The sequence below is a fragment of the Numida meleagris genome, chromosome 6 (assembly GCF_002078875.1).
Source record: "Numida meleagris isolate 19003 breed g44 Domestic line chromosome 6, NumMel1.0, whole genome shotgun sequence".
Taxonomy (NCBI): domain Eukaryota; kingdom Metazoa; phylum Chordata; class Aves; order Galliformes; family Numididae; genus Numida; species Numida meleagris.
In genome coordinates, this window is record NC_034414.1 from 17712636 (window position 1) to 17728115 (window position 15480).

Genomic DNA, 15480 nt, shown 5'->3' on the forward strand with positions numbered 1-15480 from the left:
CGCTTCCCCGCTGCCGCGGCGGGCGGCTCGGTCCGGCTCGGCCCTGGGCGCCGCGACCCCCGCGAGAGGGCTCCGCCGGGCCGGGCGTGTGTACCGGGGTGCGGATGCTGCACGGCCCCGTGTGCACCACCGGGGCTAACCGCGCTTTCCCTCTGTTTCTTCCTCTTCTTCCCCCCTTCCGCCCTCTTGTCTTTGCAGCAAATGGAGCTGCTGCTGGTGAATAAGCTGAAATGGAATCTGGCTGCAATGACCCCCCACGATTTCATTGAACATTTCCTCACTAAAATGCCTCTGGAAGAGGACACCAAGCAGATCATCCGTAAACATGCTCAGACTTTTGTGGCTCTGTGCGCTACAGGTATGAGCCCTGCACGCCCCGCAAAGCGCGTCGCTTCCCTGCACAGCCGGCCCTGGCTCGCGGCTGTGGCTAACATGGGCTCTCGGGGCTGTGGGGAGGGAGCTTAAGCCCTGATTATTGCCCTTGTTGTTTGTAGAAGGTGGATTACTCTGCGGAGGTAAGTTTTTTCTGAAGATACTTCTGAGTTGAAGGCATTGTCTGGGGGAGAAGCACCGCTCTATGTGCAGAGCGCACGCTGTGGGGCACAGTCCCATCGCCTCCACGTGCTGGGTTTTATCAATGCTGGAGCAGCAAGAAGCTCGCTGCCCACGCGGGGAATCCTGCCTGCAGATCTGTCCTAAGACAGCTTGGTAGGCGGAGGGAACAGCTCTGCGTGGGGGTTTGGAAACTTCCCTCCCAACCGCCTCTTCCCCTCTGGCGGCAGTGGCAGGAGCCACGCGGTGCGGAGGCTTTGCTGGCGCGGGCCCGTCACTGCCATCTGCGCCCCGGCCACGTGCTGCGCCGCAGCCATGTGCAGGGCCCCGTGCAGGCGCTCGCTAGGCCAGGTCCGCGGGGGCCCGATCGTTGGTTTCAAGGGCACCGTGCCTGTGCGCGCCGCGGCTTTGAAGTTCCGTGTTTGCATGCGGAGTGTGTGTGTGCGTTTGTGCGTGCGCCGGCTTCACCCACTGAACCCTGGCAGAGCGGGAAGGAAAGGCTGTCCTCCAGATCTCGCGGTTCCCACAGACTGGAGCGGAGGAGCAGGACAAAAGAAGTCCTAGAGGGAAGATAGATCCTCTGCTCAAACGCAGCGCGTTCGGTGCGTTGGCTGTCAGTGTGACGTGACAAATCCACGAATGGCAAAGGAATAAGGAAGAAAAAGCAGCCAAAGCAAACGTTCTTTTGCAGTAGCACGTAAAGAGGAATGCCAGACGCTGTTAGCACTGATAAACGTAGTGCAGAGGAGATACAGTGCTGCATTAAACGCTAATATTTGGTAGCAGCCGTGCTGAAAGAGATCAAGCCTGCACTGGCACCTGGGAAACCTTGGTGGGATGCGTGGTCAGCGGGCCCAGGTAGGGAAGTTCGCTCTCTGGATACGGATTTGGTAAAAATATTCAAGAGATGTCCGCAGGCACTCAGAAGAAAACATGGGTTACACAGAGCCTACTGATAGAGGCCCAGGGACAGAACCAAGCCCTCACGGGACGTCTGTGAGCACTGGCATCGCCCTGCATGGTGGGGCAGTTCCCAAGTCAGACTGCGGCGGCACTGCTCAGGGATTTGAGGCGTGCAGCCCCCCAGCAGCCTCCATTCCACCTGCAGCAGCACCACGGGAAAATGAGATGTGCTCTCCATGACGGATCCATCAGATAAAGCTGCTGGGACCCCAAACGTGTGACTTGCTGGTTTTGACGCTACCTCAGCTGTTAGCTAAAAAGAACAGCTACCCGGCCTCCCCTTGGATATGGGGATGGTTAACCTAGGTTGTTGTGTTGGCAATGACAGGGATGAAAACAAGAGTAGTTCAAAGGTTGGAGACTCGCTAAGGGTCCAGTACTTTGATCTACTGTCAGTGTTGTTACGTTTCTTCTAGGAAGCACACCTAGAGCCTTTATTTAACACTGCTACGCACCACAGCTGGAGAATGGATCAGTAAATGAGAGCCATGTTCTGGGAGTTCTACTTAGCTTTTGAAAAACAGTGCTGAGCTCACCGGAACTGGGGCCCTCTTTGGCTCCCGACTCAAGTTGGGAATATTTCCTGGGGAAAGTGCGCGCAGAACGGCTGCCACTAGGCTCTGCATTTTTACTGTTATTTTTGGATGCTGGGATTGTCTCTACTTCTTGCTTTCCCCACGACCTCTTTGTTGGCTAGTGAAGATAACGTGTGGCTTAAGTAGCATCTGGACTTTGCTTTGCTGTTGCTGGGTTGTATTTCCCCTTGCCAAAATGAACCTAGATGGACTGCAAATGCCTTGTGTTGCCTGGATGCTGTGCTGTGGGGCCCGATCCAAAGTCCACTGGAAACACTGTGAAACTCGCTGAAGTGGCCTCGGGGGTGAGCGCAGTATGTCCTCTGCTTGAAGTGCACAGCCCGTGTCCCCTCCTGAAGGAGGGGCTCGTAAGCGGAGGCAGCAAAATAATGCTTGCTTAGAAAATAAGATCTCTGCCAGTTGGCTTAGCATGGTGAATGCTGTGGAAGTGTTTGTGGATGAGTGTGCATGCATGCTTGCTCCAGAACGAGAAGGTTACGTCGCAAGGTGAAGTGGAGGGGAATTCCTTCTGAGCTCCCTCTTCAGTTGCCTGGCTAGTAGAAGTGGATTTGTTTGATTTGGTTCAGTTTCGAGAAATCCATTTTCTCCAAAGGATGTCTTTGTGCTGTGGTAGGTTTGGGAGAAAAAGAGTAAAAAAAAAAAAAAAAAATTACCGGGGGTTGTTTGAAGTTAACACATAATTGAGCTTAATGAATGGGGCTTTGGCATGGCCGAACAAGGCAGGGATAGCTCAAAAGGAAGCAGGCCTCTTTTGGCCCAAGTTAAGACCGGTGTTGAGGGAGAACTGCGGCTCTATACAAGCATAACAATGAATAGCAACAAATATTGGAGCTTCAGCATTTCATTATGTTCCTCTGGTTATCAAAACATACCGGGCTCCTTTTATATTATTATTATCGCCATTATTATTGTTGTTGCTTTCCTCCTCTCGAACGGAGAAAGAAAGATCTCGCTTTGAAACTACTGAGTTACAATTCTCCTATTCTCTGGCCTTTATAAAATTGGGAGTCTCAAGGTATGTGACCAGTTGGAACCTGTTGCATCTTGCAGCAAGTGATTTATGTTCGCAGTTTTGATTTGCCTCAATGAAAAGATTTTCATTCATAGCCCCCAGCTCTCCAGACGGATGGAACTGCTGCTCCATTTAAAAAGGAAAAGGGGTGACTCGCCTTGTTAGGAATTTTTTTTAAAGCGCTGCAGCGCCTATATGCCTGCTTTGTCCTCCCTTCAGGGTGGCTGGCATTCTTCTCTCTCCTCCCCCTCCCCTCTCTCTCTCTCTCTCTTTTTAACAACGCTGAAGTTGTTTATTCTTTTTGGATGAAGTCTCAGATAGGCTACTGGGGATGTGTGCTTCAATTGATGGGGCCCCCTACCCCATTGTGGCTGTGTCAGGTCTAATTCATCTCACCGAAGCCCCCTTGTTCCTGAGCGCTCAATAGCGCAAGATGAGGCGATGGAGGCTGACAATGATGCCACACTCTTCACTTGGGGGCATCCAATTACAGGCGAGAGGGGCCCCCTGATTAATATGCTGAAATTAGTGGCCTCTGCCACAAATAATTCCTTGTTGAGTTGCAACAAAAAGGCAGTCCATGCTGCTTGTCTGGAGTGGTTATAGGGACAGACACAAACTGGTCATTTAAACTTCATTATCACTTTTCCACCTTGGAAAGAATGAGGGTGTGACTACGAATTCATGTTCTTGTTTACTGCCCCGTTTGAAAGAAGAACGCAAATATTAATCCCAAACATGATCCTGTCAGGACAGACTTCATTAAACTGACACATTTTGGTCATGTCCTGTGCGTGGAAAGCAGCAAATACTGGCGCGAAGTCCCTGCCGCTATACCTCGTCTCGGTGGGATTCACGTTTGCCAACTGAAGGCCTGTGCTTCTGGAGCCCACCTGCCAGCGCCTTGCAGTATTTCAGCTGGGAGACCATCCTTGGAATGCACACGCTGTCAATGTCCAACCTTAACTATGCTGATTTGGGGAAATGACAGGAGCTCGATCCAAGGTGTGTGTACTTAGCGTCTGTCCCGACATGGGCGGGTTGGGAAAAGGGGACAAATTAACATTTGTTTTGACCGCGGTGGCGCGCGGGAGATGGCTTTAGACCAAGGTTGCCTTTTTGCTGGCAGCGCATCACAAAAGTTGGGCCACAATCAATCGTATCAGTTTTAATTTTGAAAGTTCGTAGAGCGCGGGGCGAAATGCCCTTTTGAAGGTGGGTATTGGTCTGGGATACAATGAAGCGTCAGGGATGCGTGCATAGATTCAGAGAGGGGACTTCCACCGGGTCATGGGGGCTTTCGTTCCACTGGTAAAACATCTACACAAAAGTTATTTGGTCATCATAAAGGAGAAGCATGATTTAATGCCTACACCGTTCCACTGAGCTCTCTGAGCTGTCCGTTCCTTTGATTTCATTCAGGGGTTTGACAGATGGTTTATATTTTTTCAATCCAGAGGAAGTTGTATTCTGGTACAAGCTGAAGGAATGTATCTCAGGTCCTTGCGTATAATGTGGCATTTCCCTTTCTTCCTCACAAAATCAGATGTTTACTTTGCACCCTTTTTTCCTTTTCGAGTCCCCTCCAAGGTGTACGCTGCCACAGATCAAACGCATTCCTGTTCAGCAGAAAGAGTCTTAGCATTAAAATGTGGATTATTCTTATTAAAAAACACACCAAAACCACGCTAAATGGCAGAGATAGCCCCTTAAGGAATCATGGGAGTGGCTTTGTGGAGAGACCTACAGCACTGCAGTCTGGAAGGGGGCCCAGCCTCTTGTCAGCATGGTGTCACATCAGAATGTAACTGATTGTCCGCCAATTCTTGGGACCCCCGTCACTTAGTTATGCCACATTTACATTAAATCCCTGTTGCCGGGATGGATGGCAGCCACTGACAAGAGACTAGGTCGAGACAAAGCATTTTTAAGATCAAACCTTAATTTAAATATGGATTATCTGCCTCCTGACAGGGTTAAGCAGTCTTTCTCTTCCTTTCTTTTTACCGATGTCGCTGTTCATTAAAGCCATATTCCTTCGAACGTCAGTGCTTTAAAGGGCCCGGGGACTCTGGTCGGAGCACACCTAGGGCTTGGTGGTGCGAAATACTCGGGAGCGAGTTGCCCCCGCCGCACTACGCGCACGGGTGAAGCGCTCCCGCTCAGGTGCCCCAGGTGACCCGGGGTGGGCTGCCCGCTGGGACGAGTGTCGGCAGGTTGGGGCCTGTGGCAGCTCGGAGCGGGAGGCACCCGCGTCCGGGTGCAGCAGCTGGCAGCTGGAGCCGTGCTGGGAGAAGAGAGCGTATGTGTATGGGCAGGCTTCTACAGCAATCATTTCAGTCTTTTTTTTTTTTTTTTTTTCCCTCTCTTCTTTCTTCATACAGATGTTAAATTTATTTCAAACCCACCTTCCATGATCGCAGCTGGCAGTGTGGTAGCAGCTGTGCAAGGCCTGCATCTGGGGAACACTAACACTTTCCTCTCCTATCAATGCCTCACACATTTCCTATCACAAGTTATCAAATGTGATCCGGTAAGTGACTCTTCTCAGTTGATCCTTCTGCCTTAGAGTTTAAGAATGAATGCCTGCTTGCTGCGCAGTAGCTAATCCGGCAGTAAATCTTGATAAAGGTCAAACCTCAGAGTGCGTTTTTTCGAAGATGTTCGCTGGTGTTCGTCCCCGTTCTTCGCTGTCATTACAGTCATTAATGACGGGCAATTACAGTGCTGCAGTTCACTGATAGGAACGCCACGTCCAGCTCTGGTGTTGTTGAGAGGCCTGCCTGACAGCGCACAGGAAACCCTGAGCCGAGCTGGGACCATTGCAAAGGCCGTATCTGCTTGTAGGTAATTAAACAGCAGCCTGTGCAAAAGAAAACGATTAAAATAAAGACGAGGAAATAGTTACTGAGATTGCAATAAATGGACCTCGTGGTAATAGTTACTGAGATTGCATAAATGGACCTCGTGGTATCTCTGACCTTATCTTTGACCATTCTCGAGGCCTTTTATTGTGCCAAGTGGTGTGAAAAAGCCCTTCTTAAAAGAGTTCTAATGATCTAATTTGGTTTATTACGTGCTAGACCTGCACAGTAGCTGGTATTGAATTCCTTTATGCAACAAATGCTTGTCCCACGACTTTCTGACAAGGTAGATGGTCCTCACAGGACTCTCATTTTGCCCTGCAGCTTCCAGGAGACGCACATCAGTAACTAGTGAGCAATAAACCTTTCATGAGTGAATGGGCCAGGAAGGGAGCCTACAAGGAAGACCTAAAGTCAATGATCCATGTCATAATGGTGTGTGAAGTTGGGGCAGAGTTGAGCTTTGTTTTGTAACAATGTGGACGACCAATAAATAGATGCTTTTAAAAGGTTCCTGTGAGGTCTCCCAGTGCTGGACAATGAGACAAATAAAGACAACTCTGTGGTTAGGGCAGAATCTTTGAGATGCTGTTAAATAATTTTACACGTTAATAATTTAAATCTGCAGAGAGTTTGATCAGTCCAGGTCCTTCAGAACTAGTTCTGTGTAACTGGACGTTGTCGATGGGATTGAATGATTTCTGGAAAGGTGAACGCATCGTAATGAATTATTCACAACAGAATATTTTACGATAAACGATGCGAAACAACTGCTGACAAATCTTAGATCACAGCTTATTATTTTGATCGCTTTCACAGTGCCTCAGCGTTTCGTGTGGTGTTTTTGGCATTTATGTTACCGTGGCTGAAGTAGTGTGGATCCAGCGCTGAAATGTTAGATATCATAGGAACCTTAAATTCTGAAATAAAATGCTGTAAATATCCCGCAGCTCAGTTTGGATTGTACATGTAATGCTTTCAGTGAGTTTGGGAACAGTGTAGGTAGTCAGTGTGTGATTGGCCTCCCCTTTGCTCAAGATGACAGAAGCAGGTACTGAGGAAAAATTCCGGGCTTGCTGCTGGTACTGACAGTACCTGAGTCAAACAGAAGTATTATTTAATCATTCCTGACAGAGCACTGAAGTTGATTCTCTCACACCTTGGAGAACAAAAGCGTGTCCTTATATGACTTGACTTGATGACAGAGCTCTTTTAGAAGAAAAAGAAAATTTAGCAAGAAGAGAACCAACGCTTATTTCTTTTTTACTGTCCAGGGTCGTCATAAGGCCACAACCTGTACGACCTGAACTTACAAAAACTAAGACCTCTGAAAGGAAGTAACACTCTTCCAGCTTTTATTGCTAAACATATCTACTTGTTAGAGGAGCTAGAGTTAGAAGTAAGTTTTTTGTAGAGGTTACTACAGAAAATCAGCATCATAAAATTATACTTGATGTAGATATACATTGTGTTTGTAACAGAATAAGAGTTTCAGCATCTTTCACTGCTGTTGCTTTGGGAAGGGCAAACTGCTTGGTTTTCTACATAGTGTGATTCTCCTGCACAGACAGCTTCCCGTAGGGCAGGCCCGTGTAAGCCTGCTGCTAGTCTCTGTTTTGCTGGCATCCACGTGAAGTTTGTTACTGCACGGTGATGGTTCCCCTTTGTCAGCCTGCAGAGCTGAATCCCTTTCTTCTGGATTGGGCTGAAATACTAAGAGTGTGCATTATAACAACATGGCTAACGTTCCCCCAGATTATCTATTAGCTAGAGCAGCCGGTCTGTTGGATTTCTGGTTATATAATCACACTTTTTTACCTTTAGTCTCAAAGAAAGCTGAATCTAAAGTAAAATGGATATCACCTGATTGGAATTCCTTTATGGTTCATGTTTATGTTGGTAGGAGTCCAATTTCCCGTTTTGCCTTTGATCAGGGGTAATTAGAAGTCAGATAATCACAATTAGAAGTCTTGGGCTGTCTTCCATCATTCTATTCTTGACCCCATCATCCAAACAGATGGAATTTTACCTGACGTTCATTTCCAGGCCAGAAATTTGCTAAACTAGATTAGATTGGGTTTCCTTGCTGTCTTTTAGTGCATTGGAATTCGTCTCCTGCCTGCCCCTACTCAGAGGCACCTTCAGACATGTGCTTGTTATCCCAAGCGGGTCAGGCAGTAACAAAGGATTTCCAAGCAGCTTCGTTTTTTTGTTGTTGTTTGTTTCCTTTAGTATCTGACCCTGGAGCATGATCATGTCTGCTGTGTGTGTTAAAGGTATTTGACCACATCAGTTAAGCTAGCAAGTCTTTTTTTTTTCCACTGAGGATCTTAATTAATCCAGGAAGGGTTTATGACCTTGAACAAACTGTGGGCATTGAAAATTTGGGTAGCGAAGCAGAAAAGTTGTTGGGAGAAGTTATCAGAATAATGCACAAGTTTAGTGTTTGCTTTTCAGCGTTGAGAAGCACTGAGAATGAACAAAGCTGTTCCTAGGTTGTTCGCGGGGAATTTTGTATTTTGCAGTTATTTTTGCTAGCCCTAAGATACTCCTGCAAACAAACCACTCATCTGGTAATGAACTGAGTAATGACACGGTTTGAAACAAAATGCCTAACACTTCAAATACTGTTCATCACCTGCAGCAGAAGACTACCGTTCATAAAAGTTACAAGGATCATGTTTTCAAAAATATATACAGTTCTAACGTGCTGTACTGTGAGACTTTCACAGGAATTAAAAATGTCTGTGGTCCGAAAGAACCTTTAAATAATGTAGTTCTGTGTAATTATTCACGGCTGAACTCCAGAGGGAGAAGAATAGGTATTTATAGAAATCCTTCTGAACGGTTTGAGTTTTCAGAACTCAAACACGCTATATGCAAATAGCAGCATTAAAAACAAAAACAGGATTTGCTTTGCTCTGAAAATAAATTGGCTTCACTTTGGAACCCTGGGCATACTACCTTGTTATAACAGAATTATCTGAAAAAGTGCCCGGATTTGTAAAAGTGAAAATCCCCAAACCTCTATTCATGTACCGTTTAATACATCTAATTCCAAGTGTGACGGAGGTACATGCTGCAGGACGTGCGAGCAGACGCCGCGCAGACAGGATTGATCTGTCATATCTCGGGAAGGGGTGAGGGGCTTCACAGGGAACTTAGTGGGAAGGCCGGAGGAATGCAGGAGCCAAAGGCATCATGACTTCAGGATATGAGGCGTTTCTTTTTGTCATTTAAAACGCTGTGTGTCTCTGTCAAGAGGAAATATTACACTAGGGTTTAAACCAAGAAAGGTCATAGGTTATGTGTTTTCAGTGAGCTGTAACTGATGGTCTGATCTGCTTAGAGGTAGGATTAACCTCCCTCTCTCTCAGAAAGGCCTCGCAGAGAATTGTTTGCTTGGGTTTCTAATCTTATTTTACCCCAAATGCCATGTGCCCTTATTGGTGGCAGAGGAGATTCTTGTGGTAGTGGAATCAGTGAAAAGCTGGTAGATCACACAAGAAGCCTCTGAATGAAGGCAGAATTGAAACTGGGAAATAAAGAAAACAGCAGGCAGGTCACCCTCTCAGGAAAACAACATTCATTCTCAGTCATGCACATCCTAACACTTTTGACGGCAATTTATCATGGAAGACTGGGTTCACCGCAAGGGCTAACACATGTCATAGGTTAAATCAGAAAAGGCAATACTGAAAGGAAACTTCAAAGTCCTTCAGACACAGAGTTAAATATGTTGGGAAAAAGCTTACGATATTTGTTGTAAAGATAAGAGTAAACAGCACACTGGAGGGATTGTGGCAAAACAGTGGGATTGTTGTGCCTGTTGAGGCACCAGTTCTGTACCCTTGCAGTGGATGCGCGTGGCTCTGAAGAACGCAGCCATAGTTTGCAGGAGGTCGGGCAGGTTGAGCTGACGGGCCTTCTCCAAATGGAATGGCTGTGCATCAGTAGGTAGACTTGGATGTGCCTGCTCGTGGTGCGCTCAGTGGCTGGGGAAGTTCCCCTTTCCCACAGTAGACCCGGTCCTGCCGGGCACTTGCTGCTCTCCATTCAAACAGCAGCCGGTGCAGGCAGTACAGCCACGGCAGCTTCCTGAGCGGGCACCCAGCTCCAGGCACGGGCTGTGAAGCCGGGGAAAAAGCTCTCGCTCTGACGGAGCTCTCAGGGTGGATGCAGCAGCAAAGTGGAAGTGTGGCAGCACCTTAACGATGCCTGGTGGTGCTTCTAAAAGATCTCTGCACTTTGGGGTCAGGCAGGTGGTTAAGTTTCTCTGTTCAGATGCTATCTGAGTTAGAAATCGGTTAGCTAACCCAAACTGCCCACTACTGCAGATGGCAGCAGCTGGCAGGCAGCTTCGGCTTTGTGTATCGAAGCATCCGTGCACGTGGCACTTTTGTTGAAGAACTTGTTCTGCTGAGGTCCTGCCAGGGTGGGCACTGCCCGTGTCACTGCCACAGTGCACGCCACGTCCACGCAGCTCTGCGTGCTGAGACAAGGAGCAGCACGACAGTTGTTGCCAGAGGAGCACGCGTGGAGCTGCTCCCTGAGGCCGTTAAATGGAAGATGGCAGGAGTTGTTGCGGAAGGCTGGAGCCAGGCTAGCACCCTGCAGCAGTTTGGGCAGCTCGTCCACTCCTTGCAGTTCAGCGTTGCTCTTCCTACACTCCCAAATAACTCGACTATATTTCTCTTGACGTTTCAAGAAATGGTATTTTGTCTGTGATCTTAGTATCTTTCTAAAGGACTCTGGGTCTTCTTTCTCCTCCCGCTTAATCTTCCCTAGGATTGTTTACGAGCCTGCCAAGAACAGATTGAATCCCTCCTTGAATCCAGTCTACGCCAGGCACAGCAGCACAACGTATCTTCAGAAACAAAGACTGTAGAGGATGAAGCAGACCTTTCCTGCACACCCACTGATGTGCGAGATGTGAACATTTAAGAGGACTTCTTCTAATGGGTTTGCTTGGCAAGAGAAGCAGACAAAGAAAGGGCATCTGAGAAGGAATCAGCATCGGGATCTCCCCCCCAGAAACCCTTTTCTCCAGGACATTTTTATACCAGAAGGGAAAACCAGTCTTGTTATATTTTTTCTTGCTCTGTCTCCCTTCCATCTGTGACTTCAAACAAACAAATAAACAAAAAATACCCCAAAAACTGTCTTAAAAAAGGAAAAAAATAGTATTTGCATTGCCCCCAGGGGTTTGTGCTACAAAAATAGAGGATTTTATACAATAATAATCAACTAGTTTTTATATTAAAGTGTTCTTGTCTGTATGTTGTAAAAATAGGCATTAACACACAAAATGTCTCCAGGGGAGGTATTAGATTTGATTTCTTACATATAAAACCAACCAACCAACCAACCATTTTTAAAGTAGAAGAGGGTTTTTTTTAGATAGTAAATGAAATATTCCTTTTTTTTTCTTTAAAAAGCATAACTTTAACGCAGTTCTAGGCTTTTCTGTATCTTGCTTGCTTATGCATTTAGTCACTTTATAATTCATCTGTAAATGTTTATTTTATTTCCTTAGGTTTTTTTTTTATCCTCTTCACCTTATAAATGGTTAACGTAACCCATAAGTTAGTGTATGTTAGTATACAGCATTATTATATGTTAATCTTTTTTTTGTGCCTGTGGATTGCCTGTGCATTTGTAGGGTTCCAGCTTAGCGTTGTTGGGAAAGGCCAATGTACTACTCATACGATACTCTATTATAAAGAGAAACCGAAATAGTGACATAATATATTATATTTTTGTAATCTTCATATTTTTGTAGTTACCTGTGTAAAAAAATGCTGGTCTGACCCCACAGATATTCAGCCTAATTATGGTCAGGTTCAATCCACAGTTTAGTCTTTTTTGTTTGTTCGTAATATTCTAAAACCATTCCATTCAAAGCACTTTCAGTCCATTAGATATAGGAAATACATTCTTTTATTGTGTGGGAATTTTTTTTTTTTTAATGGAATGGTTTGGAAATATATTAAGTGCTTGTTCGCAAACTCAGAATTGCAAAGCAAGTGCATTTAACTATGGTGTTAGAGGAAAGGTGATTTTTTTTTTCCGAAGGTTGTGTTCCAGTGAGAGAAATTGCATTCACAAATTGCCAGGATATCTTCCTATCCTTTTCTATAGAAAAGTTGAAGTTTAGAAATCCTTTGGTGCCAACACATCGTTATAAATTAGGGGCCTTAAAGGTTCACGTATAGGACGCATAGTTTAAGGACTGTCTCTAGATGTTTTACAACTGAAGGTTTTTAAACACTAAAATATATAATTTATAGTTAAGGCTAAAAAGAATATTTATTGCAGAGGATGTTCGTAAGGCCAGTATGATTTGTAAAATAATGCAATCGCCCCTTTTTTAAAAAAAGAATCTTTCTACCCGCGACGTCGCAGTTTTAACACAGCTTATTAAAGAAAAAGGACACGCTTCAGAGAACAAACCCAAAACCACGCAGTCTATTTGGCCCCTTAGACATTTTCAATAGCAGTCTAACCATGAAAAAACGCCATAGTTAATAGATATGAAAATTGGAGTACTTGAAAGAAGTTCTTATTCCAGTATATGCCCCATTGTTTTTTTATTTAGCTACAAATAGAAAATTTGCACATCTTGGCTATGTATCTTTTTATTATTATTTTAGGAAGTAGCTGAAGGGACGTGGACATAGCTGTTGAAGTTGATGCTCGAGGAGAATGTGATGGTGAAATGTATGTGAGAAAACTGCCGCTAAGGTGTTGATTGTAAAAACAGTACAAAACAAGAAAAATTACAAAGAAAAAAAAAAGAAAAAAGAAAAAAAATTAAAAAAAAAAAAAAAAAGAAAAAGAGAAAAGTAAAGGAGTGGATGCTCCATTTTTATTGAGCTGCTATGGATAAATTCCCAGCATGGTTTGAAAAAAAATTAACATTGCTTTTCTGTATCTTTGTCATTGTGTTTTGCTGCTATTTTGTGGATCAGTTGTTTTTTTTTTTTTTTTTTTTTTTTTGTTATACAATGTCATATACTGCCATGTTATAGGTTTTAATTTTCTCATAGAAAATTATATTATTGACATCATTTTTTTTGTAGATTTTTTATGTGATCAATTTTTACTTAATGTGATTACTGCTCTATTCCAAAAAGGTTCCTGTTTCACAATACCTCATACTTCAGTTAACCATGCCTAGACCAGGTTTTAATGTTCGTACACAGTGCCTCATAGTTCTACTGCAAATGGAAATGCATCGAACGTTATTCTGAATGGGTCTCGCGATTTGCAACTAGGTTGCATTAATTTAAAACAGCAGACATGTCAGAAGATCGAGTAATGTCGCTTTTTGTTGTTACGCATTTTATAAAGCTGGATTCTTTGTCTGATCTGGGGTTTATTATCATAGTAGTTCTAAGCTGTGTTATTAGCCACATTGATATATGAAAGGTGCATTATAATATAACTTTTGTATGCCACCTGATGTGGTTCCCGTCAGTGGGGATGCATCATTTGGTATGATAGGTTATCTTCTGGAACTCTTAAGTATTTTGTGTGTTTAATCTGTTATGATATACTAGGGTTGGTTTTTTTTTTTTTTTTTGTTTTGTTTCTTTTTTTTTTTTTGTTAATTATAGCATAATGCTAATTTAAAAAGCCTGTAAATCTCATAAATAAGCCAGCTAACAGAGTTGTATGCTGAAGAATAATCTAGCTGTTGCCTGTATGCTGCTAAACCAAAACAGAATTAGAACTCTTTTGAGGCAAATGCAGTTAAGACCCTACATAGTGCATAAAGAGAGCATTGCAATGCTACTAGCAGTCGCAGGACCCAGGAGGACTGGATACATTCTGTCCAAATTTCAGGAACATTTCTTACTGCTTACCTCATAAAACACTTCTGTTTGTGGCATCTCTGTGTCTCTGAACCAAACATGATGACTGAGTTAGTGGTTGTTGGTTATGTTATGTGTTACACTGAGTGGCAGTGTGTACTGCAAATTTCTTTCAATATTGTATGTACTGAAATGCCAAATCCAGATACGTGGGTTCATGTGCCAACAGAGATGCTTTGTTTGTCACGTTGTTATAACAATCTGTAGTAAGCAAGCAATTCAGATTTGTACATTTTTATATTGTACTTATTGGCATCACTGGTCTGAAATGCACATTTTCACCAACAGACCTGTAACAGACAAGTTTCCAGCAAAAAAAAAAAAACAACACTAAAGTCTAGAAATAAAATTGGTAAAACCCAGTGCCCGCTTGTTGTGTCACTTTCTTACTTTGATGAATGCAGAATGGTAGTAACTGTGCCACGTAACGAGTAAGGCACGTGACTCTCATTTTGACTGGGCTTTCTAGTTGCAATGCTGAACGTTTTTATCATTGTTTAGGAAAGCAGGTGTTCTTAGAAGTGAGTAGGTGACCGACTCCATGCAATAACTGCTGCAAAGGAGGTTACTGTGAAAGCTTCTGACATCTCTTAAACACAGACTAGTGCAAAATCAGCCTGTCCTAGTGCAGTCGCTCACGTGTTTTGAGTGGGGACATACTTGGGATCTTGATTTGGGACAAACAGCTTTTTGCTGGGGAAAAAAAAAAAGCAACAAGAAATTTCAGCCTGCTTTCTGTTGAACATGTTAAGTGGTTTTTGCCTTTTCTGTCATTTTTTAAACTATTAAAAACTGAGATATTCTGTGACTTCAGTATGCTTAAGCCCTGAGAGACAGCTCTGCTATTTACGTTTTCTTGAGCATCATTTCTGAATGCAGCCCACTAAATTCAAATGTACTATTTGCATTGAAAAGGGCAGGATGACAAGAATGTAGCAAGAAAAACAATTTACTATAGGCTGTAAAAAATATGCATATTCAGCGAGGCTACGCTCTTACTCATTAAAAGGAAAAATACTATATTTCATCAGATGGAGGAGCGTACACAGAAAAGCCTCCAAAAGATCTCCAAAAAACCCTCTTCAATTCCACTGCTGAATTCAGGCTGACAAACTTGTATCTGTTATGAACAATAAGATCACACGTTCTTTATTAAAGAATAAACAGGGTCTGTTAAATGTAGAAACTGGAAATGCACTGACATCAAAGAGTATTTGGCACTTCAAGGGATGGAAAACTCCAGATAGAGCAGAAAGTGAAGTCCGGAGCTACTGTTTCAAAGGAGCCACAGGAATGACCCAGGCGGGTGGGTTAGATGCTCTGAGAAGGTACCTAGTAGTGTCACTGAAAAGCTACAACAGGACAAAGGTAGTAACGCTACAAATGCTGGCATTTCAATGAAATCCCACCAACAACACTGAACGGGAAATGTATCTTTTCAGACAAACGTGGTGATTTTATGATCCCACAAACATAACTGACAATGGTAATTGCAGTGGCATGGCAAACGCATGATTCCCATTTAGCTTTTGAGTTGCCCACAATATTAAGAGCAAACAATGATTGAGAGATTGCGTATTTGTTAACTGGATTGCACTGCTAACATAAGGCTTGCT

The 15480-nt window shown here is 44.1% G+C and overlaps 1 protein-coding gene across 3 annotated transcripts in view; it reads left to right on the forward strand.

Moving 5' to 3' along the window:
- Positions 1 to 14226, forward strand: part of CCND1 (cyclin D1) — a 16897-nt gene extending 2671 nt beyond the window's left edge. Inside the window, exons 4-6 of one of the 3 annotated variants that reach the window (XM_021401248.1) lie at positions 199 to 358; positions 5508 to 5656; positions 10776 to 10931. In XM_021401248.1, coding sequence (XP_021256923.1) covers positions 199 to 358; positions 5508 to 5656; positions 10776 to 10931 — 465 coding nt within the window. Of the gene's footprint in view, positions 1 to 198; positions 359 to 5507; positions 5657 to 6311; positions 10748 to 10775 lie in introns of those variants that run through there. The other 2 variants (XM_021401249.1, XM_021401250.1) reach the window with 2 other exon arrangements.